Below are 24,736 nucleotides of genomic sequence, written 5' to 3' on the forward strand. Positions count from 1 at the left end.
TTTGGGAGTCTGGGAGCAGAATCCCATTAGAAGATCCAAGCTGCAGCAAAGAGCGAATGCAGGCTCCTGAGCACTGTTGACAGGGCAGATTTCTGGGTGGGGAAAGACCTGCTAGCATTTGAGGCTGATGAGCCCTTCCCATACAGCCTTATGTTTCAAGGAGGCAGCATTGGAATGACAAAGACCCGTAACTCCTTCCAGCCTGGCACTGGCCCTCATATGCTCTTCTTTTTCTCTCTCCCCATGGCAGCCAGAGAGCAGACCCACCAAGGCCTCCCAGGACTCCAGCCATTTTTATGCTCGAGTCTCCTGTTGGGTAAGGAGTAAGACGAGAAACGAAGTATATAGTGTTTGGACTAGGCGGCGTGTTTATTTCAGTTTGCCCAAGAGCCAGGAGGTGGGGCAGCTCTTCTCAGATGCCAGGCATTCTAGGTCAGCCGGCCTCCAGTGCCAGCTCGGGCTCACATGGCCTTCTGGATGTGACTTCTACCAAATATGGGGCGAAGTGCGCCCCCTCCCCCCTTCCCTCCTCCCCACAGGACAAGGACAGACGCCCAGCCAGGGCTCTGTGGAAATTCTTTTCAGGAGGGTAACCTGGAAGATTTCATACACCAAGCTAGCCTGCAGGGCAATCATCTGTGGGAAAAGTCCAAGACTTATCCTTGAAGTCAAAGCGCTTATGAAGAGACTCCCTGCTGGCTGGGCTTCTTTTGGGGAGACTCTGTACCCCAACCACCTTTCAGCAGGCCTTTAGTGAACTAGACTAGCAAGGGGCATAAGCAAACCCGAGTAGGGCCTCATGGTGAGCACCCCCTCCCTCTGCAAGAAGCAAGATGCATGAGGTCAAGTGTTTATCCACAGGCAGGTTTCCCTCCGTCACAAAGCACATCACACTAACATGAGATACATGGCGGTGCAACAGAACTTAGCATTCTTTGGGTATTTCCTGGGTCTGTCACTCTCTCACAGGCTCAAGGAATTTGAAGCTAGGAAGGACCTTAGAGGAATAGTCTAAATGCAATTTACAGATGAGGAAACTGAGTCCCAAAGGTAGAATGATTTGTCTGAGATCAGCCAGAAGCACCAGAGATGAGATTCAAACTCGGGTGCTTTGACCCCAAACCCAGTGGTTTTCCCACTGGAAAAAGACTGGGGACTCCTTGTTTGATACCCTTTGTTTTCTTCCCTTGGGTTTCTGACAATCATATAGGTAGCAAATGAGTGGTGATACCTCATTTTAGAGGACTAAAGAGATACTATGGGGAGGGGGGGGTGCCAGAAAGGGTACGAGCCAGCCCTGTCTCACAGCTTCCTGTTTTCAAGTAGGTCAGATAAAACTTTTGCTCTAGAGCAGGCAGAGAGGCTGAGTGGAACAGAGTCAAGTGGCAAACTCCTGAGGAGTTGCTGGGACAGAGAGGTTGTCCTTGAAAAAGCTATTTCCTTGAGGAATGCAGCTCCTGTTATATGCTACGAGTTAGCGGGAAAATCTAGTGTGATGGGTGACTTTGCCAAAAGGGAACTCCAGGAAAGTGAGGAGGTGATGGGCAGTGAGGAAGCTCCACAATGTTCTGGCATTCAAGGCTATCAGAATGAAAGCACTCATGGCAGGAGTGCCTGTAGCCCCTCACCACCTACACTCATCCCTGGGCTTGTGATGGCATCCACCAGAAAGGTGGCCCATGCCTCCTGCTTCCTGCCGCGCCATATTGGTGGTTAGCCGCTCCTCAGAGGTCCGTTGTTATACCTTTGAAGGAGTCTTCTATGATGCTGACTTGTGCATGGAAGCCACATTCCAGGTCAGAGGGCAGCCTTTAATGGGGAATGTGTGCCATAACACTAACGCTTTTCTTAAAATGGGCAACAAACCAACACCATGATGGGGTGTGTATTTCTGTACACACCTCAGGACACCGTGTGACTGTGTAGTGATGAAAGCCTCCTGTTCCCTTCTCATCACTCGAAATGCCTTCGAGGACTCTCACCTTCTCCAGAGATGGTCTGCCAGGGCATGGTCAGCGCAGATCTGGTCCAGGTGAACACCATGTATTTAAAGCCTATGTCTTTGTACTTCTGTCCCAAGTGCTCAACACAGAGCCTGGCATAGAGTAAGTGCATCAGAAATGTTGGTTAATTAACCTATTTGGCAATAATCGAGTCTGTGATTTCTCCCCAAGGGTTTTTAAGTCTTCCTTCTTTCAGTATCTCGGAATGAGTCCCTTCCTCCCTCAAAATGGTGGCATTTTGGTCAGCCCAGCCCTTTGCTGTCTATGTTTGGTCTAATTCAGATGCTCTGCTAGGTGGGAGCAGGTTGCATTGTTTTGCCAGAGATAAACATGTAGGAAAAGTGGTGGAAGTGATAGCAAAGTTTGACTGGCAAAGGGGCGCCATCATGTAGGGAGAGCCAAGGTGGGCACCCTGTGCGTGCAATTGGCTTCCACACCATGTCTAGAGATGGAAGAGCCCTCTAGCATGATGGGGAGGCCCCTTTGGGTGCGGGCCTGCCAGTGGACATGGATAATGACATGGATAACTGCCACATGGGATGAGAAGGGGCAAGGGTACAGTGACCTGTGCCCCAAAGCGAGAGCTTAGATCCATGAAATTGTGGGCGCTGTGTAGCTCTGTATAATGGGGAATAGCCCCCTGCCACCTTGCATGGATCATGCCTCCATGGGAAAGAGGGCTAGGCTGTTATTCTAGTGTATTATAAACCTGAAGAGCCATGTGGATGGGCCCTATTCCTCTGATTCCTTCACGCTTCCTGCCATGTCCTGGAGGCCAGGGTCACTGTCTGTCCCCAAAGCGGTTGGGGGAGCCTCCTTTACGTCGGCTTTTTCCTCCTGGGACACGTCTGTCGGCTCATCTTTTGTATCTCCAGGCTCAGTTTTTGGATGCTCTTCGTTGGGTGCATTTGAATCAACATCTGGCTCTTTCTCTGAGGAAAAAGGGGAGTCACCCGGTGAGAAGTAGGCTATGCCAACCCTTCAGTTCTTAAGCTGATGCCTGGTTTGTTTAGCCGAGAACCATAGCCCTGTTTAGGGGTTAAGAATTATTTTCATATATACACCTATGAAGGACAGTATGAATATAACTGCTGTTTGGTTGTATCTGACTCGGTGACCCCATGGATTATACTGTCCTTGGGTTTTCTTGGCAAGGATACTGGAGCAGTTGGGTATTTCCTTCTCTAGGAAGTTAAGGCAAAGAGAGCAAAAAACTCCCAGAGGAGAAACTTCCTCCATGGGGGGTCTCTAACCTTTAGTGTGAGAGAGCTTTCTGGGGTCACACAAACAGCATGTGTCAGACTCAGGACTTGACCCTTGTAGAGGCCATTCAGTTGTTCAGGGCATCTGTCACAAGGGCCACAACTAAGAATAGTGATAAGGGGTCAGATGAAAAGCTGTGACAAGAGAAATGAGAAGACACATGCAGCGAGAGATAGTGAGGAGTGGAGGACAAAGCCAGCCTTGCCAAAGTGGGAGATGGAGCTAGGAAGTAGTTGAAGTTTAGAATGCAGATACAGGGCTGGCTGGGAAATGGATAAGACCTGGGTTCAAATCCTACCCTGAATAGATACTGGTGATGTGACCATGGACATTTCATTAATGTAAATTATTTAACCTCATAATGCTCCATTTTATTGTTGTTCAGTCATTTGTGTCTGACTCTTTGTGACCCCATTTGGGGTTTTCTTGGTAGATATTGGAGTGGTTTACTATTTCCTTCTCCAGCTCTATCATTTTACACATGGGAAAACTGAGGCCAGCAGGACTAAGTGACTTGCCCAGGCCACCCAGCTGGTAAGTATCTGAAGCCAGATTTGAACTCGGGAAGATGAGTTGGCCTAACTCCAGGCCTGGTGCACTATGCGATACATAGCACTCCCAGCAGCCCTGTGTGAGGGACAGAGGGGTTGTCAATCTGCCTTTGTAAAGAGGATTCCCAAACTGGGAACTTTCCACATTGATAAAATCACAGGCTTGGCATCCCAGGAAGGACGGAAGCCACTGGCCCCTCCAGAATGTTGTGGGCATGTTCAGCTTTTTCCTGTGCCTTTCATCCCAAGGTAGGACAGTCATGAGAACAAAGGCATGGCAATCCTCTCCAAGGCTGATCTCTTCGAAGCTGTAGTTCTTTATTCTCTGCGCTGTTCCTGAAAACATTTCATTCAGCAAATGTTTCCTGATCTCTTACTATGAAGACATTAGGATACCAAGTTCTGGATGAGATACAAAGGTAAGAAAGCCTTTGGGAGCTTCCATGAGCTCTGACTGACCCGGGCATGTAGCTGCTCGCCTTTCCCCTCCCCACTTTCAAACCCCCTGGCTGGCCTGAGAAATCAGAGACCCTCCATCTACCGAGCCTGCTCACCTTGCTCTTGTTTCTTCTCCTGCCTCTTCTTCTCCCTGGCAGCTTGTAGCTCTTGCTTCTCATATGCAGCCTTCAGCGTCTTACAGACTTTCTTGTGAGTGAACCAGTGGATTTTCTGGCAGTTCTGGTTGCAATAGATGACCTGAAAGGGATCAGAGAAGGTATTTCAGGCTCATCATTTCCTGAAAAACTACCAACTTGCTCTTCGATGGAAAAACTGGATTTGTGCCAACGCATTTATCAATCCATTAAAAACACTGGCTGAGGGGTCGCTTTGTGTTAAGGACACCCGTGGAAAGCACGGGCTGAGAAATGAGCCGAGTTATAGTGTCGTGATGAGCCTCTTGGAGCAGAATGTGCCCCATCAAAGGAGAGGCCGAGGTTAGGAAGAGCCAAGAGACAATTAGGGAGAATGAGGCAAGAACTTGCCAGTGGGTTCAGAGGACAGGATGGCGACCGTAGAATGAAAGAATAATGGAATAGCAAAAACAATTCTATCTAGGGAGCACAGACCCGGAGGGGAATGGACAGGGAAATCGTTTCTGAGAATGCCTGAATGAACGAAAGCTTTGATGACGTGCTGAATACGACAAGCACCACGTGAAGTGCTACAAGTGGGTTGTGCCATGTTCCCGACAAGGAACTCAGGAGAAACGGAAGATGCTGTCAGAAAGATCTAGGTGCAGAGAAAAGAAGGCAGTGGGGGAACCTTTGTGCTCCCTGCTTCTGCACAATGCCAAGAAGGCTCCTGGCCCACTGGGGGAATCCCTGGTAGACGATTTGGGGACGATGCAGTCAGAATCTGCCCAGGATGAGACGGCATCAAGGGGGTGGGATGGACCAAGCTGCAGGGAGTGCCCACACCAAGGATATATAGGCCCAATCAAAGTGCCTCTGGCACCTCGGGATCCATTTGGATTACCCCCCACACGGGCTACTTTATTAAATAAAGCATTGCTCCATCTTACCATTTTACACACTGAACACCTCTTGTCTGCCCCCTTTTCTCCACATGTGGTACAAAATTCCACATCCACAAATCCCACTTGTCCAGTGATGGCTTGAGTGAGCACAGAGAAGGCCGTAGGATCGGCGCCCTGGGGAAGGAGAGAGAGCATGGCCCTGTCAGGGGACCAGGGGGACGGACGTGCCAAAGGGAGATGAGCACCACCCACACCTCCCACTTGGGAGTCCACACTGGCCCAGAGATGACAATTCTCTACCGTGTGTGAGACTCCCACTGAAGTCCACGCAGATACTTGAACTTCGTGCCTTTCTAGAATGTATTAATGAATTTGAGTATTTGGCAAATATTTCACGTAGTCGGTTTGGCTGCTACGAGCTGTCCTGCTCATCCAGGACAGCGAGGTCTCTCCTGTCCCTTTTTCATGAAAAAGCAGACAGGAAGGGACAGGACGGCGAGTCATAAGGAAGACTGACAATATGGAAGTTGTGTTCGAAGGCTGTTGGAAAGTGGGTTAGAGAAGGGACTTCCTCCTGCCCTTGGCGTCCGATAGCCAGGAATTGCCGAGTAGGGGATGGCCAACCTTTTGATTAGGAAACAGGAATGGCCAGTCAAAAGTAATCTCTTCCTGCGGTCCAGGTCCCATGATCAGGAGGCAGCTCGTCTGGGGGAGGGGGGGGCTGAGCCTCAGGCCTCCACAATTTCCTGTGTCTCTGGAGGGGCTGGACAGACCCCACCATGACAGCCCCCCCCCCCCCCCCGCATGGAAGGGGCTGCCTCCTGCCTCGGGTGGGGGAGGACTATCAGCCGGGGAGACGAGCCGGGATCCTCACGGGGGGCACCTAATGCATTGATGGTCTCTCGGGTCCTTCCACATCCAAGAGTTGGTCACTCTCTTGGCACGGATGGGAGTGGGAGGGGGGAAGGCAAACGCCCCAAATAATAACCGGCTCCCCACCGCGGCTGGCTGCTCACCCCCTGAAGCCCTGCCTGAGCCGTAGCTGTGGGGGTTCGAGGCGAGTCTTACGATTTCAACAGGGGCGATGCTCCTCACGAGCTGCTGGAGGAGGGTCGTTTCACAGTAAGGGAACTTCCGAATGCACTCTCGGATGAACTTTTCCTGATAGACCGGGAAGCCATCTGTCTCTCGGCCCTTCAGCAAGCTAGCGGGGGAATGGAAATGTGCTGAAACGCTTCCTTTGCCGGTGGTCATGACTTCACATGTAAGAAGGACAGGCCGTGTGGCCCAGCGTGCGGAGAGCGAGACCCCGATCCTTACTGGCCGGGACACCCTGCCCAAACTAGTTCCAGTATCTGGGCCTCCTGGTCCCCCGGCTGTAAAATGAGGTCTTGAACCCGACATGCCCAAAGGCACCGTCCTCCCCCGCAAAGTCTCCCCACGTCCCCACTACTGTGGAGGGCGCCGCCATCTAGCCAGGCCCCATGGAGCTCCCCGCCCGGCCATCCTCGTACCTTTTGATGAGGCCGTCCAGCTTGTCCTCCCGCTCGGCCAAGAAGGTGATGCATTTCTGGAGGATGCAGCTGATGTAGTGCGTCTTCATGGCGAGGACCTCATTCATGTCCCTCTGCTTCATGCACTGCTCGCACACGAGGTCCATCACCCGGTAGCACTTCTTCAGGGCGTCCACCTCGGCCAGCAGAGGATTGTCCTTGACCAGCATCACGATCTGCGTGAAACAGCGACAGGCTCGGAAATAGGGGCCCCCCAGGAGCAGGCACAGAATGGGAGGACGGAGCCTCACCGTGACTCGTACGGGGGTGCCAAGCTTACAAAATGCTCCGTACACGCTCCTTATGAAATCCTCGAACCAGGGGTCTATTGTGCCCATTTACCTATCCTCCCACCCCCCAGGGGTCTATCGCACCCATTTACCTATTGTCCTACTGTCCCCAGGGGTCTATTATGCCCATTTACCTATCGTCCCACCGCCCCAGGGGTCTATCGCACCCATTTACCTATCGTCCCATCCCCGGGGGTCTATCGGACCCATTTACCTATCGTCCCACTGTCCCCAGGGGTCTAGCGTACCACAGATGAGGGTGCTGAGTCAGAGAGCTTAGGACTAGTCGAGGCTCACCCAGCTGGCCTCCTTACTGTTCTAACCTAATGGGTCTCTGATGGGTGTCTCCTGGCCCTCCAATGAGGACGCTGCCCTCTTCCATACTCGCCCTTTTGTCCTTGTATGCCCAGAGCCTGGCCCATATCTCACATCATGGGAGGAAGAGCTGAGCTCTGGCTGACCAGGAAGGAAGGGGGAGCAGCCTGGGCCATGTGGGGGGAATGGCAAGGCTTCCAATGCCCTCAAGCTGCTTCCTGACCCCAAAGCCCATCCTTTAACCCCAAAATTCTCCCCCACCCAAATGGCATCATGGAGTTGGGACAACTGAGCCCAGAGCCCATGAGCACTCCTCGAGATGCTTTGTACGGGGGTGACACTGAATTCTCCTGCATGGACGTTTTCTAAATCAATGCACTCATGACTTAATTCCAATAAAGCTACCAAAAGGTTACATTATATAGAGGAAAAATGAAGATGAAAATTATCTGGAAGAACAAGAGTTTGGGAATCTGAGGGAAAGACTGAGAACAAGAGGGGAGGGCAGGGAGGGAGCCCAGCAGGACCCCATCTCCGACCACGCTGCAAAGCAGAGACCATCAAGTCGGGGTTGTGCTGCTTAAAAAGCAGAAAGGCCAATCGGTACCCTGGATCACATCTAAGCCTACGGAGTGAACCCCGCTGCCTCATAGCTGATGGACCCCAAGCCCCCAGACACCGGAGTGAAAAGCACGCTGTAGGCAAAGCAGAAAGCAGCCGGGCAAAGTCAGTTTAGGCCAACATCACACACCATGTACTAAGAGAAGCTCCACAGAAGATCCACAACAACGACAGGCATGAAAGGTCGCCTCAGAAACAAACCAGGGAGCTCGGGAGGAATCACCTTTCAGATCTATGGCTATGGGGAGAGCTCGGAACCAAAGGAGGAATCAAGAGGACCGCAGGGGATTGGGAGCTGGAGTTCAGCGGTCTTCAATCAGGTCAGACTCTCTGGGACCCCGTTTGGGGTTTTCTTGGCAAACATACCGGCGTGGTTGGCCATGTCCTTCACTGGCATTTTTTTTTTCAAATAACATTTAAAGTCTTTGTACAAACAAAATCAATGCAGCTAATGCTGGAAGGGAAACCGTTAACTGGGGTGGGGGGAATCTTTGTAGTAAGTTTCTGTGCAAAAGTCTCATTTCCAAAGGAAAGGAAATGATTAAAATCTGTAAGAATAACAGCCATGCCCAGTGATATGAACTGGCAGTTTTCAAGGGAAGAAATTTCAGCTATCGATAGCCATCAAAAAACAAAAACAATAACCCCAAACACCAGGTCCTGAATCATTAAGGAAATGTCAATTAACGTAAGGAGGAGGGTCTGCCTTATATTTATCAGAGGAGCAAAGCTGACAAAAAGGGGAAATGACAGATGTTGGAGGGGCTGGGGGAGAAGAGGCACCTCAGTGCCCGACGGTGGGCCCTGTGAACTGGCCTGGCCATTCTGGAATGCCATTAGGAACCGGGCCACTGGGCAGCCTCTCTGATTGTGGGATCCCACTGTTGGGACTAAACCCAAAGAGATGAAAGAAAGAAGAAAAAGGCCGACAGGTACAGAAATATGACCGAATCTTTGGTGGTGTCAAAGGACTGGAAACCAAGGGGAAGCCCATCAGTTGGGGAATAGCTGGACGTATTATGCTATGGCGAGTGAACCTAATGGAATACAATTAATAATTTAATAATACACAAAATAAGAAAAGCACATTAAATATGGTAGTGCTATAAAAAAAAAAACACAAAAGGAACCCTTTGAGAGAAACCTGGAAAGGTTTGCATGAAATTATTCTGGAGGAAGAAGGAGAACCAGGAGAACATTTCTGCATTAGCACTGTGGCAAACATGGAGTCTGGAAATATCCGATCAACACAATTGGCCACACAGTTCCCAAAAACCAATGATCAGAACGCCTCTCTTTCTTCTGACAGAGAAGGAGTATCTCAAGTACACTCAGAAGAGAGTCAAGAGTTAGGTCTGTGTTCATCCTGTTAGCCACCACAAAATCTTGACACCTTGATTACAGGTTTCTTCAGTCAGGGCCCAGCCCAGATGAGGCCAGAGCATGGGACTCCCAGCAAAGAACTGGCCAAACAAAAGAAGTGTAAACAAGACCCTGACTGACCACATGGGCTTCCTTTGGTTCTATCCTAGAACATTAGCGGGCATATCTCTCAGGACTAGAATACGAGGTCGAACTAGGCATTGAAGGACAATTAGCAAACCTGTTTACACAGGAATGTCAGCCCTAATCATTTGTTTGCTGGTACCAAAGTCTCCCTAGGAAATGTGCCTTATTCAATATTTTCATACATGACTATGGTACCAGGAGCTCCGAGAGATGTTTCTTTCCAGAACCCTGATGGCTATTGCCACTCACTTTATTTCTCTCCTCCCCCTCCTTTTCTCTCCCCTTTCCTTTCTGCTTCTCCTCCCTCTCTCTCTCTTCCCTTCTCTCTCTCTCTCTCCCCCTCTCTGTCTCTCTCTACCCCCTTTCTCTTTCTTCTCCCTTCTCTCTCCCTGTCTCTGTCTCTATCTTCTCTTTCTTTTTCTCCCCCCTTCCTTTCTACTTCTCCTCCCTTCTCTCTTCCCTTCTCTCTCCCCCTTTCTCTTCCTTTCTCTCTCCCTGTCTCTGTCTCTATCTTCTCTTTCTATCTCTTCTCCCCTTCTTTCCTCTCCCCCTTCCTTTCTGCTTCTCCTCTCTCCCTCTCTCTTCCCTTCTCTCTTTCTGTCTCTGTCTCTTTCTCCCTCCATCTCTCTTGCCTTCTTTCTTCCTCTCTTCCCCTCTATCTCTCCTTCTCTCTCTTTCCTCCTCTCTCTCTCCCCCTCTCTGTCTCTCCCTCTTTCTCCCATCTTCTCTCTCTCTCCCCCTTCCTTTCTGCTTTTCCTCCCTCCCTCTCTTCCCCCTCTGTCTCTCCTTCTCTCTGTCTCTGTCTTCCCCACTTCTCTCTCTCTTCCCTGCTTTGTCTCTCCCTCACTCTGTCTCTTTCTCTATTCTTCTTTTTCTCTCTCTCTCCCTTCTTTCCTCTCCCTCTAGATTTTCTGCCATTTTTAGCCCATGTTGGGACACAGGGACACAAAGAAGCCGGAAGCTGGGATCTTTGACATCTGAGTCCCCTGGCTTGTCTGCCTCTGTGTTCACTGAGGAACTGGCTGGCATTCTGGCTTTTAATTTCCAGACCTGCCCCAGAGCTGCTCTTTGTATTTGTGTTTGTTCTGGTTCCCCCCAAAGGCTGAATATCAGCTACAGCAACAGGCAAGTGAGCACTTCCCAGCCAGTTTGCACGACGCCTTGCTCCTGGGTGGCTCCATCTACCCACAAGCAAGAGTGTGCCCTTCCACCTGGGGCCAGCCCCTCACGAGGAGCCATTTCCATCCCCCTTTGCCCCGCACTGGCTGCTTTTCTGCTCAGGGGCTCCCCCATCGAGGCTCCCCCCAACACCGCCAGGAAGGTTCCCTCAGAAAGGGCAGAGGCCATCGTGCCCACGCTTGCCTCCTATCGGCCCATCCCCTGGAGCTCTGCTCCCCTCCCTGCTGTCCCTGTTTTTCTCCTCTCACGATTCACGCTGTGGATTCTGGGCACGGAGCCCAAATCCCCCAGCACTGCCCAAGTCCCGCAGGGCCTTGTTGCCATAGTGACCCTGGGGCTGTGATGCCGCTGCAGCCACACTGGCACCACACAGGGCAGAGATAAGGCACTGAGGTGGGGGGTCTGCCCTGTGAGGGCCCTGCCCAAGCTGGGCCGCTTCCCTGAGGCGCCAGCAAAGGGAATAAAGGGAGGCTCTCCAAGTGTGCTGGACACGCAGATCCACGTAGGCAGAGCCAAGGGCGGCAGGACGTCTGGTCTGAAAGAGATGCCTCCAGGGCCTCGCTTGGTCTCTGCCCCTCAAGGACTCTGGAGGCTGACATGGGAGGACCCCAAGGGCAGAAAGGGGCAGATTTGGGAGGGATGCCAGGGCGAGCTATCCCCAAGGAGGGCAGGTTGCTCGGGGACCCTCCTGGTGTCCTGTAAGCAAGGCTGAATGGCCACTCGGGGAATGTTCATTCGGGGAGGGCTGGGGGCCCTCATCCAAGTCTGGGGTTCTTAGAGCGAGGGCACACACTGCTGCTACGGGACAGAACTCCCTTTGGGCTTCTCCTGAGCTGCCTGAGGGAGCTGGTTCCTGTAATTCTAATGAACGAGCCTCTGGACTAACGGCCTCATCGTATTTTCAGCCTGATCCAAGGGACTGATCCCAGGCCCCCCAAGGTTTGAGCCTCTGTGGCCCCCGAGAGGGAGGGCCTCCAAGGGGCCATCGTACCAGGCTGAGCCTCTTCTCTTAGAGACTGACATGGCCTCCACGAGAGCCCCCACAGTCTCCTTGTCGCCAGCTTCCCTGAGGGCAGCAGATGCCCCCCGAGTGGGCTGGAGAGGCCTCCCCGACATTTTCAGGGCACATGTGCCCACCTCCACCCTCTGAACCCCGCTTCTCTGTGTGGGGGACCAGGTCCCCAGTACCCACCCGGCCCCGTCTGAGAAGAAGGCCGCTGTGGCCCCCACAGCCTCACCGTGGCCTCGACGTGCCCCTGCAGAGATGCCCTGCATGGCCTCAGCTGGGGAAGCCGTGCCTGGGACCCGGGTCGGTGCCTCGCCAAGGGCACGAGGTCCGGCCGCCCTCGGCCACCCCGTGCGAGCTCTCCTGCCTCCCCCTGGCCTCCCAGGACCCTCCCCCATTGGACAGTGCTGCCCCGCGCGCCCGGCTCCCCCCAAAGTACCTTGACGGGGTGCAGGTTCGTGGTGGTGACCATCTTGTGCAGGGGCCCCGCCAGCTTGGCGGGCAGCCTGGGCTCCTTGTCGAGGCCCTGCGGCTTCGTGTAGTAATCCAGCCTCTCTCGGGGGCAGAAGTTGTTGATGACCGTCACGCAGTCGTGCTGGCCTTTGGGGAGAAGCAGCGGCTGAGGGCGCTGGCCCCGGGCCCCCCCCAAGGAGCCTGGGACCCCCCCCCGCGGAGCCTCCCTGGATGCCTCGGAGGGTCCCCTCAGAGGCAGGGCCGCTCGCCTGTCTGCCTCCCAGTGCTGGGCTCATAGCGGTCACCTGCCTGAGGCTGGACTGCCGGACGCCTGCCCAGGGCCAGACTGCCGGACAGGGCATGGACAGGCCCCCCAGAGGCCTCCTTCTACCCTCCCGGAGGCCCAGAGCAGAGCACAGCCCGGAGAGCAGCCTGAGCAGGGCGGCCTGGAAAGCCGCGGACGGTCACCCCGCAGACGCACCGGCCCTCCTTACCCACGAAGGCCGCCATCTGCGCCGCCGTCCTGCCCACCGAATTCACGACGTCCGTGTCCGCTCCGGCCTCCAGCATGACCCGCGTGATCTCCTTATTGCCTGGAGGGGGGAAGTGGCCGGCCTGAGTCACCAAAGGCCTCCCTTCTGGCTTGGAACCAATAGGGAGAGCCAGGCCGGGCGGGAGAGCCGTCAGGGCTGGGCAGGGCAGGGTGAGAAGTGACTGGCCCAGGGTCACCCAGCCAGACAGTGCCCGAGGCCCCACCAGAACCCAGAACCTCCCATCTCCGGGCCTGGAGCTCTATCCACAGAGCCGCCCGGCCACCCCATCACACACTTTCCAAAATACGCCTACGAGTCTGTGGAAACCACATGGGGCTGCCTGGAGGAGGCTGAGGAGGGCCCCAGACTCACCGGACAGCCCGGCGAACATCAGGGCGGTGTAGCCGTGCTCGTGCTCGTTGCAGTTGACGTTGGCCCCGTGGCGCAGGAGCAGCCGACACATGTCCGTCTTCCCCTTGTACGCCGCGTGCATCAGGGGGGTCATCCCGTGCTGCGGGGAGGCAAGCCCAGGCGGCCGTCACTCACACCGGCCAGCCGTCCCCCGGGGGCATTCAGGGACCAGCCCTCGTGGCCATCCCAGGTCGGACAGACTGCCCGGCACACCAGCTGCCCCGAAGGCTCCGGACACAACCTCAGACGCAGGCATGGCACGGGCCCAGGAGGCTCTGGGCATCGCTGACTCGCCAGACATCAGAGGAAAAGTGGGCCGGCTCAGGGGAGATGCGATGCTGGGCATTTTGGGGTCCCCCTGAGGTTCGGGGGCCCTGTGAGGCCGACAGAGGCTTTGAAGGACATACGAGGGAAGCTGGAGCCCCGGCTGTCCAATACTGACCAATAAAGACCCCTGGCACTGCCCTGTGCTCAGCCTCCTGTTCTCACTGAGGCCGCGAGCCTCGAGGGGAGACTCCAGAAAAATCTCATTTACAGCAGCGGGAAAACCCACTCCAAGGCCACTGCGGGCTGGCTGTGCTTGCTGGTCAGTCATTTTAGTCATGCCCGACTCTTCATGACCCCTTAGAGATCCTGGACTGGTCTGCCACTCCCTTCTCTAGTTCATTTTACAGATGAGGAAACTGAGGTAAACACGGTTCAGTGACTTGCCCAGGGTCACACAGCTAGGAAGGGACTGGGGTCACATCTGAACTCAGGACAGTGAGTCTTCCTGACTCCAGATCTGGCAGTCTATCCACAGTGCCACCCAGCTGCTCCAGCATATCAGCTGTGTATCCCCAGGCAAGTCACTGTCTCTGAGCCTGAGGCTGCTCTTCATGGGTAAACACTGACAGCATCTGCCTCACAGGACTGTGGGGAGGACCAAATAGGATGCCTGTGTGAGAGAGACAGAGACACAGAGACAGAGACAGAGAGACAGAGTCAGAGAGAAAGAGAGGGAGAAAGACAGAGAAAGAGAGAGGAGAGAGACAGAGAAAGAAAGGGGAGAGAGGGAGAGAGAAACAGAGAGAGAGAGAGACAAAGAGAGACAGAGAAAGACAGACGAGAGACAGAGAAAGACAGAGATAGAGAAGAGAGAGACAAAGAAAAGAGAGAGATGAGAGAGAGAGAGACAAAGAGAAGAGAGAGACGGAGAAAGGGAGAGAGAGAAACAGAGAGAGACAAAGAGAAGAGAGACAGAGAGAGAGGCAGAGATAGAGAGAGAATAGAAGAGAGAGACAGAGAAAGGAAGAGAAAGACAGAGACAGAGAGAGACAGAGAGACAGAGGGGAAGGGAACAAGGAGAGAGGGAGGGAATTTGGAACACAAAATACAAGAAAGAACATTAAAAACAAATAGATGTATGCTGTGCCCGCTATGTGCTGGGCACCGTGTTAAAGGCTGGGGACACAAAGGGACAAGAGCTGGTCCCACCCTAATGAGGCTTTGGAGCCCAGCTCCCTCTTCTCCGGGTCAGAGCCCAGATTCAAACCCAGATCCAAGGCCTCTGTCCCTGGGCTACGTGAAGTCTTTCTGTCCGCTGGGCTGTGGCTCCTCTCTCTGTGCAGGGGAGCCTCAGTGGGCAGCATGACCTGTGCCAGGGCCCACGCTGGCACCCTGAAGTGGGGCTGGGAGAACTGTACTGAGCGGTGGGGAAGCAGGGAGACGAGGGGCATCTGGCTGGCTCTCCCTGGCATGGCCTCAGCCCCCCGCCGGCTCTGCCCCAGCCCCAGGGTCTCTGCTTCCTTAGGGGCCTACAGCGGGGCCCTGAATGCCTGTCACATTCAGAGGACACTCCGGGCAGCCCCGGAAGCCCTGAGCCTCTGACCTGTGGCCCACCCTGGCCTCAGCGGCCGCCCTGGAGCTTCTCTTTACCTCGTCCAGACAGTTGACGCGGACGCTCTTGCTTCCCAGCAGTCTGCCGGCCTCCTGGACGTCCCCTGGAAGAAATGACCCAAACACGTCTAAGTACCTCAAAGCGCAGAAAAGGGCCCAGAACGTGGAGGAGAAGCCGTCTGAGGGGTCGGAGATGTGTCCAGCTCAGGGGTGGGAGCCCGGCCCGCCTCTGCCCGAGACTGTGTAGGAGGAGGAGATGGAGGTCTCTCCATTGAGGCCTCCTGTTCCAGGGTCCTCGGCCTCCGCTCTCAGGGCTGGGGGCCGACATTCCTCCCCTCTTGGCTCAGAGATTGGGTGACTAAAGCCGATTTGCATGGGGGCAGCTGGGCAGTTCAGTGGATGGAGAGGCAGGCCCAGAGACGGGAGGTTCAGATCTGATCTGGGTGACCCTGGGTGAGTCACTTGACCCCGCTGCCCAGCCCTTATGGCTCTTCTGCACCTTGGAACCAGACACAGGCCTGATTCTAAGAGGGAAGGTCGGGGTTTAAAGAAATCAAACAGACGCTTCCCTCCGAGCACTCAGACTGTGACCAACCTCTCATCTAGCCTCCAAGCACAAGGCAGACTTGCTGGGAGCCGGGCACTCCAGAGAAAATCTGAGGGGGGACTCGAGTACAAACAACTGGAGGTGAGAGAGCGACGGGCAGATGCCTTCCTGAGAGAGAGGTAGCTTGTCTGAACCCAGAAGAAAGGAACCAGAACCAGCAAGAAGGGAGGAGATTCTGTCCCAAGGGGTGGCAGGTCTGTGGGCCACTGAGGGGGGGAATCTCCTGAGCTCAGGGGGGCTGAGCTGCACCAGGGGGGCCTCAGGAGGGAGAACCCAGCCCATCCAAGGAGGGGAGAACTGGGTACCTGGACCTCTCCTGCCAGCCCAATAGGGCTCAGAGATGAAGGGGGCAGTGGCAGGGCTTAGTGGGCAGAAGTTGGGCATCTAGGGGGCCAGACAGAAGAAGAGGCTCTCTGCTGGACAAACGGTGAGGACGCCCATCTCCAGGGCCTCGACACCTTCAGCCATGGGCCTGGACGATGCCTTTATGAAAGCAGCGGGTGACCGCCCTCAGCTGGGAGTCCCTTCATGTGTGCTGGGACCCTCAAGGCCTCGGGCACAAGCTGCTCCTCCCTAGTACCAGGCTTGCCCGCCACGGGGGTGCCCCCGACTGCAACCACTACAGGGACACCCCCAGCTGTGCCCCACCATGGGGGTGCCCCATGCCTCCTAGAAACAGGACAATGGATGTGGGTCCCAAGGGGCCCTGCCAGGAGCCACATTACAAGGGTGGGAGGACGCCAGGGATGGGGCCCAACAGAAAGCCCGTTGTTCCTTTCTTCTCTCCCTCCAAAGGGCTGGATTCTGCTCTGGTGGGGACAAGCTACAGCCCTCCTCTGGAGACCCTGGGGGTCGGGGGGCGGGGGGTGGGGGCGCCTCTAATGGCTCAGGCAGCTCTCAAAGCCCGGCTCAGCCTAGAGGGCAAAAGCGCCCTCTACAGCAGCCCCTGCTCCCCATCCTCAGAGGCTGGGCTCTGTAGGGGAGGGGAAGGGCAAAGCAATGCAATGCCCTCCAGCAGCATCCAGTCCCTTCCCCTGGAGAGCATAACCTCCCCTCTTCTCCCACCTCCTTCCGGCCAACTTCAGAAAGGGGCAGTTTCCCTGAAATCTCACAAGAAGAGCCCTGACCCCTTACTGCCTGAGGATGACTCCCCATTCCAGGGGCAGAGCTTCCTGTTTCCCACTTCCCCACCTTTGCCCCAAGCCTCCCACAGTCTGCTTCCTAGAAGAGACCTGCGCTGTGCCCCCTTCTCTCCATTACTGGGAACTTCCTGGGAATCTGTCTTACTTCACTCCGCGGGTGCCTACGTTTGCTTCCTCCTAGCACCACGGAAGCCCTCGACTGTTGGCATTTTGGTCTGTTTCCCCAGTGCCTGGCACTTTTGTGGAGAGTCGCTCTGGACCTAAGGAACTCCCCCCAGGAGACCTGGAATGGTCTTTAGAGAGTTGGACAGAGGGGTTGAGCCAGGGTGGCTCACTGAGGGGCACACAGCCATGACGTCTCAGTGGTGGGACTGGAACTCAAGCCTTCCGATTTGGGAGTTTCTCTCTCTCCACTAAGCCAGACTAACTCTAGCTGCCATGGAATAAAGGCTTCATTTGTTCATTCCTGAACGTGGCGGGCAGTGTGGAGAGCGCTGGTTCTGCAGCAGGAGGATTGGGTTCAAATGCTGTCTGGGAGGCTGACCATGTCACCTCTCTGAATCTCATCTGTGAGAGGGATGGCGGGGGTGGGGGAGCCTCCCTTCCATTTGCAGTTCTGTGAGCCCCTCAGAATTCCCACTTCCAAAGCTTTGGGCAAAGGTTGGACTCTGCACCCCAAGGGCTCTGCCATCTCTACATTTGTGAGCCTAAGATGTGCCCAAGATTCAAAGGGGGGGAAAACCCATCAGAAGTGGCTAAAACAGCAGGGAGAGCTCTAGGCTGGCCTCCAAGGCGGGCCCCCACTTCCTGAGTGACCCTTCCCCAGGCCCCCCTTCATTCCTGAGGCTCCTCCTCCGGCCAGCCCCCCTCCCCTCAGGTTCTGAGCTTTGGGTCTTGGATGATATTAGCTTCTCCTTTTAGCCTTGCCCGTAAGTGTCTCTCAGCCTCTGGGTGGAGCTGCCCCTGCTCCTGTTTAGGAGGCCCCTCTTTTGCTTCCACCCTTTGTCCAGTGATCTCCTGACCGTTCAGGAGGGCAGCTGGGTCAGTATGCAGGGCAGGGGCCTCTTGGCTTTTGGCTCCAGGCTCCAGAGCCCAGCACGGGGCCAAGGAATGGGGGGGGGGGGGGGGACTTGACCGCCATCTCTCTGAGGATGGAAGGCTGGATGTGTGTGCCGGATACGTCCTGCAGGAGTCCTAGAGGGGTGCGGGGAGAGCCGGGCAGAGAGGGCAGAGGGCGCCGTCCCCCAGTCAGGGTCTCCGCCGGCCTGGGAGTAGAGGCTCTGCCTGGCCCGGGATGGCTCCCACGTGCCCGGGGGCTCCTCCTCTTTCCCACCCAGCCGGAGCTGGGTTCGCTGCCCTTGGAGGCATCAGCAGAAGGCAGCTTCCGAAGGCCTGGCTGGCCCGGGAAGCGGAAGCTCCCTTTGACAGAAGCCGGGGAGGAGGGGGGGGTGGTTTCTGCTCAAGCGCAGGGAACCTGCATCCAAAGAGGACGGGAGCTGCTGGCTTGGGGCAGGAGGATGGTTGAGGGGGAGAGCGAGCTGCACCCCGGGGCCCTCCCAAGTCGGAGGAGGAGGAGCTTCCCCCTGGGCCTGCCAGCCCAACCCTTCGCTCAGCGGCTGGGGCGAGCAAAATCTGAGTCCCAGAGCTCGCTCTCCCCGGCTCCCGGGTTCCCCTCGGCCCGGTGCGCTCCAGCGGACGGCCAGCTCAGCGGCCCGGGCCGGCCAGGAGGGGCCCCAGTCATCCTCACCTTGCCCGATCACTTCCAGCAGCGCCTTCTCTTCCTGGGTCAGCTCGCCTTTCTTGGGCGGAGCCATGGCGGGACAGCCTGGAGCCGCAGGCCGGCGCGTCTCGGGGCTACGGAAGCGGCGGGGGAAACTTTGTAGCTGGCTTAGTTAAAGCCGCTCGGTGGGCGATCCGGAGCAGTCAGCACAGGATACAAGGTAGCGAAGCTCCTTCGCCCATGCAGCCGAGGCAGCCGCCACAGCCACAGCCACAGCCGGCGCCTCGGAGGAGCGCTGCGCCAGCGCCTCGGGAGCCGCCCCCGCCCCTCCTCCTCGAGAGGATCCCAGGGACTAAGGGGGGGGCCCGTAGCGCTCTCCCCAGGCGGACCGGATGCCGAGACCCGCCGGGGGCTCCAGTCGATTCACACTCTGTGTGCGCTCTCGGCACCTCCAGAAATGGTGTTCTGCGGCGGGGAGGGGGCCAGAGGGGCCCCGGGACGGCTCCGTCCGGACGGTGCGGCCCCCGTACCCGGGAAAATGGTGCAGCCCGATGTGGAGGGAAGGGGAGGCGTGGACGAAGACGCGAGAGGAGGAGGAGGACGAGGAGACTGAGTGGAAGGGAGGGGAGAGGCGGGGCCAGAGTCCCGGAGGGAGGCGGGGCCTCGCGGCTGTCAATGTGTCCGTCCTTCACTGCTCCATTGTCTGCCTGCTCCTCCGCCGCCGCCGCCTGCGCCTCTCAGGCTCGAGCTTTGCTTCCTCCGGCCCAGCTGCCCGCCCCCGCCCGGACAGGTAAAGGCCACCGCGCGGCTCCCGGGGAGGGACGGGGAGGGGAGGACCGAGGAGGAGCGGGAGGAGGAGCTGCGAGGGCCCGCGCTGTCCGAAGGGCACGCCGCCTCCGCTCCGTCCCGGCCGCGCTCCCTACCTCGGTCCCTGCCCATTGCAGCCCCGGCCGGAGGAGAGCAAAGACCCGGGGCAGCTGCGCCGCTGGGGGAGGGGGAAGAGGAGGGCGGGGCACGGGAGCCTCCTCGGGGCTCCGGGCTCCGGGAGAAAGGAGAGAGGGATCGGTGTGGGGTGGCAGAGAGGGAGGCGGCTTCACCCAGTCTCAGCCTCCCTGGGAGCCCCAGCGCCGCCCCATCAGACAGAGGGAGTGGGGGGACCTCTACCCGAATCTCCCCCTCTCTGCCCCCTCCTCCTGTAAGCACTCGGGGAGTCGAGTGTAGCTGCCTGCATGCCCCGTGGATGCCTTGCACACAGTGGACGCTTAATCGTTGCTTCTTGGCTTGCATCCACCGAGTCTCCCGCCGGGGCAGCCGGCTTCGTTCCTCAGCAACCTGAAGAGTAATAACCCAAATACAACTGCCGGCGTCTACACTGCGTTCAAAAGTTTGCCACACATTCGATTGACCCGCCTCAGCTCGTCGAACCTTTAATTGGGCGCCTGTTGTGTGAGAACTCTGTACCTGGAGCGGCCCGAGGCCCTGGGCTCCGTCCCTCCTCTGATTGGAGAGTGGGGAGAACTAGCTGTTTAGTAGCCCGGGGCCTCAGTTCCTCGGCCGAGCTTACTTTTGCTCCTATAACTACCCACAGGCATGTTGGTGGGCTTTGAGCCCGTCGAGGCTCCCAGAAGGAGAGGCTGGCCCCTGTCGGACCGAGAGCTCCGGCCTGATTAGGAACAGGCGCAAGAGCTCCGCTTCAATTACGCACAACTCCCAGCCGGGGCACCGAGCAGCCCGGAGCACGGGAATAGGCAGGTGGTGGCTTACTGGTGCGTGATTGTGCGAGCTTTGTTTACGGCAGCCTCAATGCCCGCACCGGGGACTGACGCAGAGCCGGGGGGACCTGCTGCCTTCTTCCTTAGCGTTCAGTCTGTCTGTTTGTTTCCGCTCAGATAGACTTGGATGCATCCCTTGGGACCCAGCTGGTTCCCAGAGAAAGCAGGCAAAGACTCCCGACCGAGGCTTGGAGGTTGCTGAGTGTTAAACCTCCTTCTAGCCACTAGCAGGAGGCGTGGGGTAGGGGGCGGTGTTCGGGTTCGGGCTCCTGAGAACTTCCCAGGCATCCAGAGCTCCTTGTGGTAACTGCGGGCCCCATTCATCTCTTTCAGGATCACTTCGACCCGGGGCGGACACCCCACTCCCGCCCCATAGGAGAAAATAATGCCTGGAAAAAATACTTAGGATACCGGAATCCCAGGACGTGGGTCCCAAACCCATTCCTGACCATCCCGGTGTGACCTTGGGCAAGTCACTTCTCCCGTAGACCCTTTCACCTCTTCCCTGGGATGCCTTGAGCGTTTCCTAAAACTTATCCCACAATCCCTCCGGATGGCTAAGCACAAAAAGTGAGAGTTAGAACCAAGACCTTAAGCTACAGGGAAAATCGCTCCCTGGTGGAGCACCCGGGGGTGCTCTCCAGATATCGGAGGGACTTGTCACTGCTAGAAGGCCACCTGGCTCCGCTTCCCAGCCGAGCCCTGTACAGACCGGGTCAAATTCTTGGGGGAGGTGAGGAGCCCGGGGATCAGTGTGACTTGGGGAGTGCTCAGAATTGAGTCCTGGCACCCCCGAGCCAGACTCGGGCCACCAATTACCCAAGGTTCCACCTGTTGGCCTCTATGGGCTTGAAAATTCCTTGAGGCCAGGGCTGGTACTTTTTCCGTTGTGCCTGTGTGGGCTTGCACCCTCGGGGCTCAGGGCTCTGTTCTCCTAGGGTAGGCGCAGCAGGGAATCTTTGCGCTGGAAGGAGCCTTAGGGATCACTTAGCTCCACCCCCTTCCTTTTATAGCGGAGGAAATTGAGGCCCAGGGAGGGAAAGGGCTTTGTTCAAGGTCACCGGGCTCCCCGGCTCCCAGCCTAGCATTCCCTGACTGACAGCTCCTCTCCGAGGGCTGCAAGCTTGCCTCCAGCCTGCTGGGAGCTCTGGGGGATGGCGGGTCAGCTTAAGCCTCTAGCGGCCCAGTGCCCTGTGGCTGGAGAGAGGAGAAGGGATTTCGCTGGGGGAGGGAACTCTCGGTGAGGAGATGCCCTCCAGCCGTGCCCAACGCCAGCTGTCCTGCAGGCCAGAGCCTTAGCTGGCTCCCCCAGGATCGTGGCTCTGGCCAGGAAAATATGGAACATGAATGAGCTTAAGCGGTGTAAATATTTCCTATGGGGAAACGGCCCCCTCCTCCGGATCGAGCTGCGCTTCTCCGCTCGCCTTCATTGGCTAGAAGTTGTTTTATTAAGGGCTTAAGAGGGAATGTTTAGCTGAAGACGCTTCTCTTGTGTAGATCATATTCTGCAGTCCTTTTCATAGGCTTCTGAATCCCTCCCGGCCTCTCTCCGGAATCTCCTAAGCATTTCCCGGTTCCGGTCCCTCAGCTCCTCCGTTATTGCTAGTATATATACCCCTCTGGGGCTTGGGCAGACTGGCCCGGGGGCTCTTCCAGGGTGGCGCATTGTCTTTTACCTTCTTAAGAGCCTTGCGCTTAGCCCAGTAGGCGCTTAATAAATGTTTAGGGACTGAATGACTGGCCCTACTATGTGCCCTGAGCTGGGCACAAAAACCCAAGCGGCCCCTGCCTTCGGGAGCTTATGCTTTATTGGGGGGGGGGAGGGGGAGAACAAGAGTAATCTAAGTCTAAATCAATACTAACTAAACGCAGCAAATTCAGTGGAATCAGGGAGGGAGGAGAACGTGGGGAGGCTCCAGCTCTGGCTGTGGTGACACTGAAGGAGTGGCTTGGTCTGGGGCTGCTGCTGGCCCAGAGAGGAGCTCAGGTAGCAGGGAGGGTGCCCTCCAGGGCCTCAGATGGGGGCTGTCCTCTTGGTCCGGGAGGTCCCGCTTGGATGTTTGCCTGTTTTAATCTGACCCGGTATATGTGTGAATGAGAGAAACCTGGGTGAGCTGAGATGGTTTTGGAATGTGGTCTAGTCTAGGGGGCAGTTTGATGCTTTTATAAACAAGCCTCCGATCTGCATCTCCCCGCCCCGCCTCCCCTTCCCATCCACCCAAGCCAGGGCACTCCGAGAAGTTCTTGTTCAGTCCTAAGGGATTTTTCACTCAAGTCCACATTTCTCCTCTCTGCAGGAGGCCGCAGGGGCTCCCAGTTACCCACAGGATCAACCGTGAACCCCTTGGCTGGCACTGAAAGCCCTCCCCAGCCCGACTCCAGCCCACCCTTTAAGTCTTTTTCCTTTTTCTAAAGCAGACTTGTGATTTCCCTGGTGCCGGGAGTGACTCGTGGAGAGCTTCCTGGGCCCACAAGGGGCGCCCCTCTCTCTACCACTTGCATAGGATCACTGCCTGGGGCCCCAGAGAGTAGAGTCTCACCCAGGCTGGAGGTGCTGGAATCCCTCTTTACTCTCTCCACGGCATCCAGCCAGCCTGACCTTTGCTGTTCCTCACGCTGCAGGCTCTTCCATCTGGGTCCCTTTGCTCAGCCAGCCTCCTCCTGCCTGCTAGAGGCCTTTCCTTCTCACTTCTTCCCCTTGGGCACTGCCTCTCACACAGGGGGTTTTCTGAGCCCCCATCCCCTGTGCCTGCCCTCCCTGCCTCCCTTCCCCATCACCTCTTCTCATTTGATAGCCAGACCCATATACATGCATCCAGGTGACTTTGAGGACCGGGGCTGCCTCGTCTTTGTGGCCCTGGGGAGCAGCGCAGCTCCTGGCCTCTCAGTTCAGAAACAGCAAAACTCTGAGAGATGTGAAAGAGAGAGACCGCATCAGAAACCCCCACATCACCTTGGTTTGCCTCAACCGAAAGAATGTTTGGCAATGGGGGTAAGTGGCTTGGCCAGGCATACAACTAGGAAGTGTCTGAGGTCAGTTTTGAACCCAGGACCTCCCAACTCCAGACCTGGCTCTCTATCCACTGCACTACCTAGCTGCCCCCCCAAAATGCCTCTTTTTCTTTTTAAACCCCTAACTTCTGTGTATTGGCTCCTAGGTGGAAGAGTGGTAAGGGTGGGCAATGAGGGGTCAAGTGACTTGCCCAGGGTCACACAGCTGGGAAGTGTCTGAGACCAGATTTGAACCTAGGGCCTCCTGGTCTCTAGGCCAGACTCTCCATCCACTGAGCTACCCAGCTGCCCCCCCCCAAAAAAAATGCCTCTTGATTGATTTCCTGAGGGAGGCAGGATGCTAGTGTGGAAAGATTCCAAGATTTGGAGTCAGGAAAATGGAGGTTCAGATACCACTTTGTTCATTTTTATTTTATGAGAAAGCACAATGTTAGGGATAGAGTGCTGAACTTGAAGGAAGTCCTAGGTTCAAATGCTCCCTCAGATGTAAGCCTAGAAGAACTACTTCCCTTTGGGGTCAATTTCCTTATGTAAAGCAGAGAAAATAACGAGCCATGATCCGAGCAGGCTTAATGGAGAAATGAGTGCCAGGGAACCTTCAAATGCTACCAAAATGGGAGCTACCATCATCATTTTCAAGACATTCCATTTGCTGCTGGGTATACCCAGATGAAGTAAAAAGTCTTTTCTCCCCCCATTCCATTCCTGCATTTTGAGGTCATACGTCTCTATGCCAAGAAGCTGTGGTATAATCCAGGGCCACCTGGGAGCCATTGGCCTGTTCTAAGTTTGGTGTCTTCACCGTGGAGTGTGCCAAAGAAAAGTCCAGATAATTAACGCTCACACACCATCTGCTCTCCTGCAGAAGCATTTTGATTCATTGCTTAAGGCCTTCAATCTTTTTTGGGAGCCCTTCTTTGTTTCAAGGGACCCCCCTCTTGATTTCTGACTTTAGATATTTTCTTAACTCGAGAATTTTTTAAAACGTAAAATATTTAACAGAAGGTTTTCTTGGTAGCAATCTTAATTTTTTAAAAAAGTGTCCAAGGAGAGGAAACCTAGGAAGATGTTGTTTGCCTTTGGTTTAAGTTAATTCTCAGAGATCTCAAAACATTTCCCTTCTTAGGAGGAATAGCCTTGATTCAGCTGTAAGGCAGTCAAGGTTGGGTTCAACTCCTTTCATTGTGACCTCCATTTTCCTGCCTGATCTGGAGGTTTTGAAGACAAGATACTATCTCTCTCTCTCTCTCTCTCTCTCTCTCTCTCTCTCTCTCTCTCTCTCTCTCTCTCTCTCTCTCTCTCTCCCTCTCTCTTGCTCTCTCTCTCTCTCCCTTTCTCTTTCTCTCTTCCTCTCTCTTTTTCTCTCTCTCCCTCTCTCCCTCTCCCTCTCTCTCTCTCTCTCTCTCTCTCTCTCTCTCTCTCTCTCTCTCTCTCTCTCTCT

The 24,736-nt window shown here is 55.7% G+C and overlaps 2 protein-coding genes across 2 annotated transcripts in view; one reads left to right on the forward strand and one right to left on the reverse strand.

The window, feature by feature from the left end:
- Positions 1–345: 345 nt before the first annotated feature.
- ANKMY2 (ankyrin repeat and MYND domain containing 2) lies at positions 346–18,757 on the reverse strand. Its single transcript, XM_044678002.1, has 10 exons — positions 18,539–18,757; positions 15,082–15,146; positions 13,126–13,264; positions 12,715–12,813; positions 12,207–12,367; positions 6,809–7,023; positions 6,363–6,498; positions 5,340–5,468; positions 4,372–4,513; positions 346–2,935 (listed from the first exon to the last, which is right to left on the reverse strand). Exons 1-10 carry the CDS (start codon positions 18,603–18,605, stop codon positions 2,736–2,738), a joined length of 1,353 nt encoding a protein of 450 aa, XP_044533937.1. The 5' UTR covers positions 18,606–18,757; the 3' UTR covers positions 346–2,735.
- Positions 18,758–19,208: 451 nt separating this feature from the next.
- The window catches only part of BZW2 (basic leucine zipper and W2 domains 2), a 65,952-nt gene continuing 60,424 nt past the window's right edge, over positions 19,209–24,736 (forward strand). The window contains exon 1 of the mRNA XM_044679876.1: positions 19,209–19,301. The gene's annotated coding sequence lies outside the window, so the exon portion shown is untranslated. The remainder of the gene's footprint in view (positions 19,302–24,736) is intronic.

The sequence above is a fragment of the Gracilinanus agilis genome, chromosome 5, assembly GCF_016433145.1.
Source record: "Gracilinanus agilis isolate LMUSP501 chromosome 5, AgileGrace, whole genome shotgun sequence".
NCBI lineage: Eukaryota > Metazoa > Chordata > Mammalia > Didelphimorphia > Didelphidae > Gracilinanus > Gracilinanus agilis.

What these genes read in the sequence shown, in the direction of transcription:
- ANKMY2 (XM_044678002.1), bottom strand. Translation starts at nt 18,605, where the DNA reads ATGGCTCCGCCCAAGAAAGGCGAGCTGACCCAGGAAGAGAAGGCGCTG. An exon ending in GATGTTCGCCGGGCTGTCCG is followed by an intron (nt 12,814 to 13,125) that starts GTGAGTCTGGGG and finishes TCCCCCCTCCAG; the next exon opens with GCAATAAGGAGATCACGCGG. An exon ending in GCAGATGGCGGCCTTCGTGG is followed by an intron (nt 12,368 to 12,714) that starts GTAAGGAGGGCC and finishes TTCTCCCCAAAG; the next exon opens with GCCAGCACGACTGCGTGACG.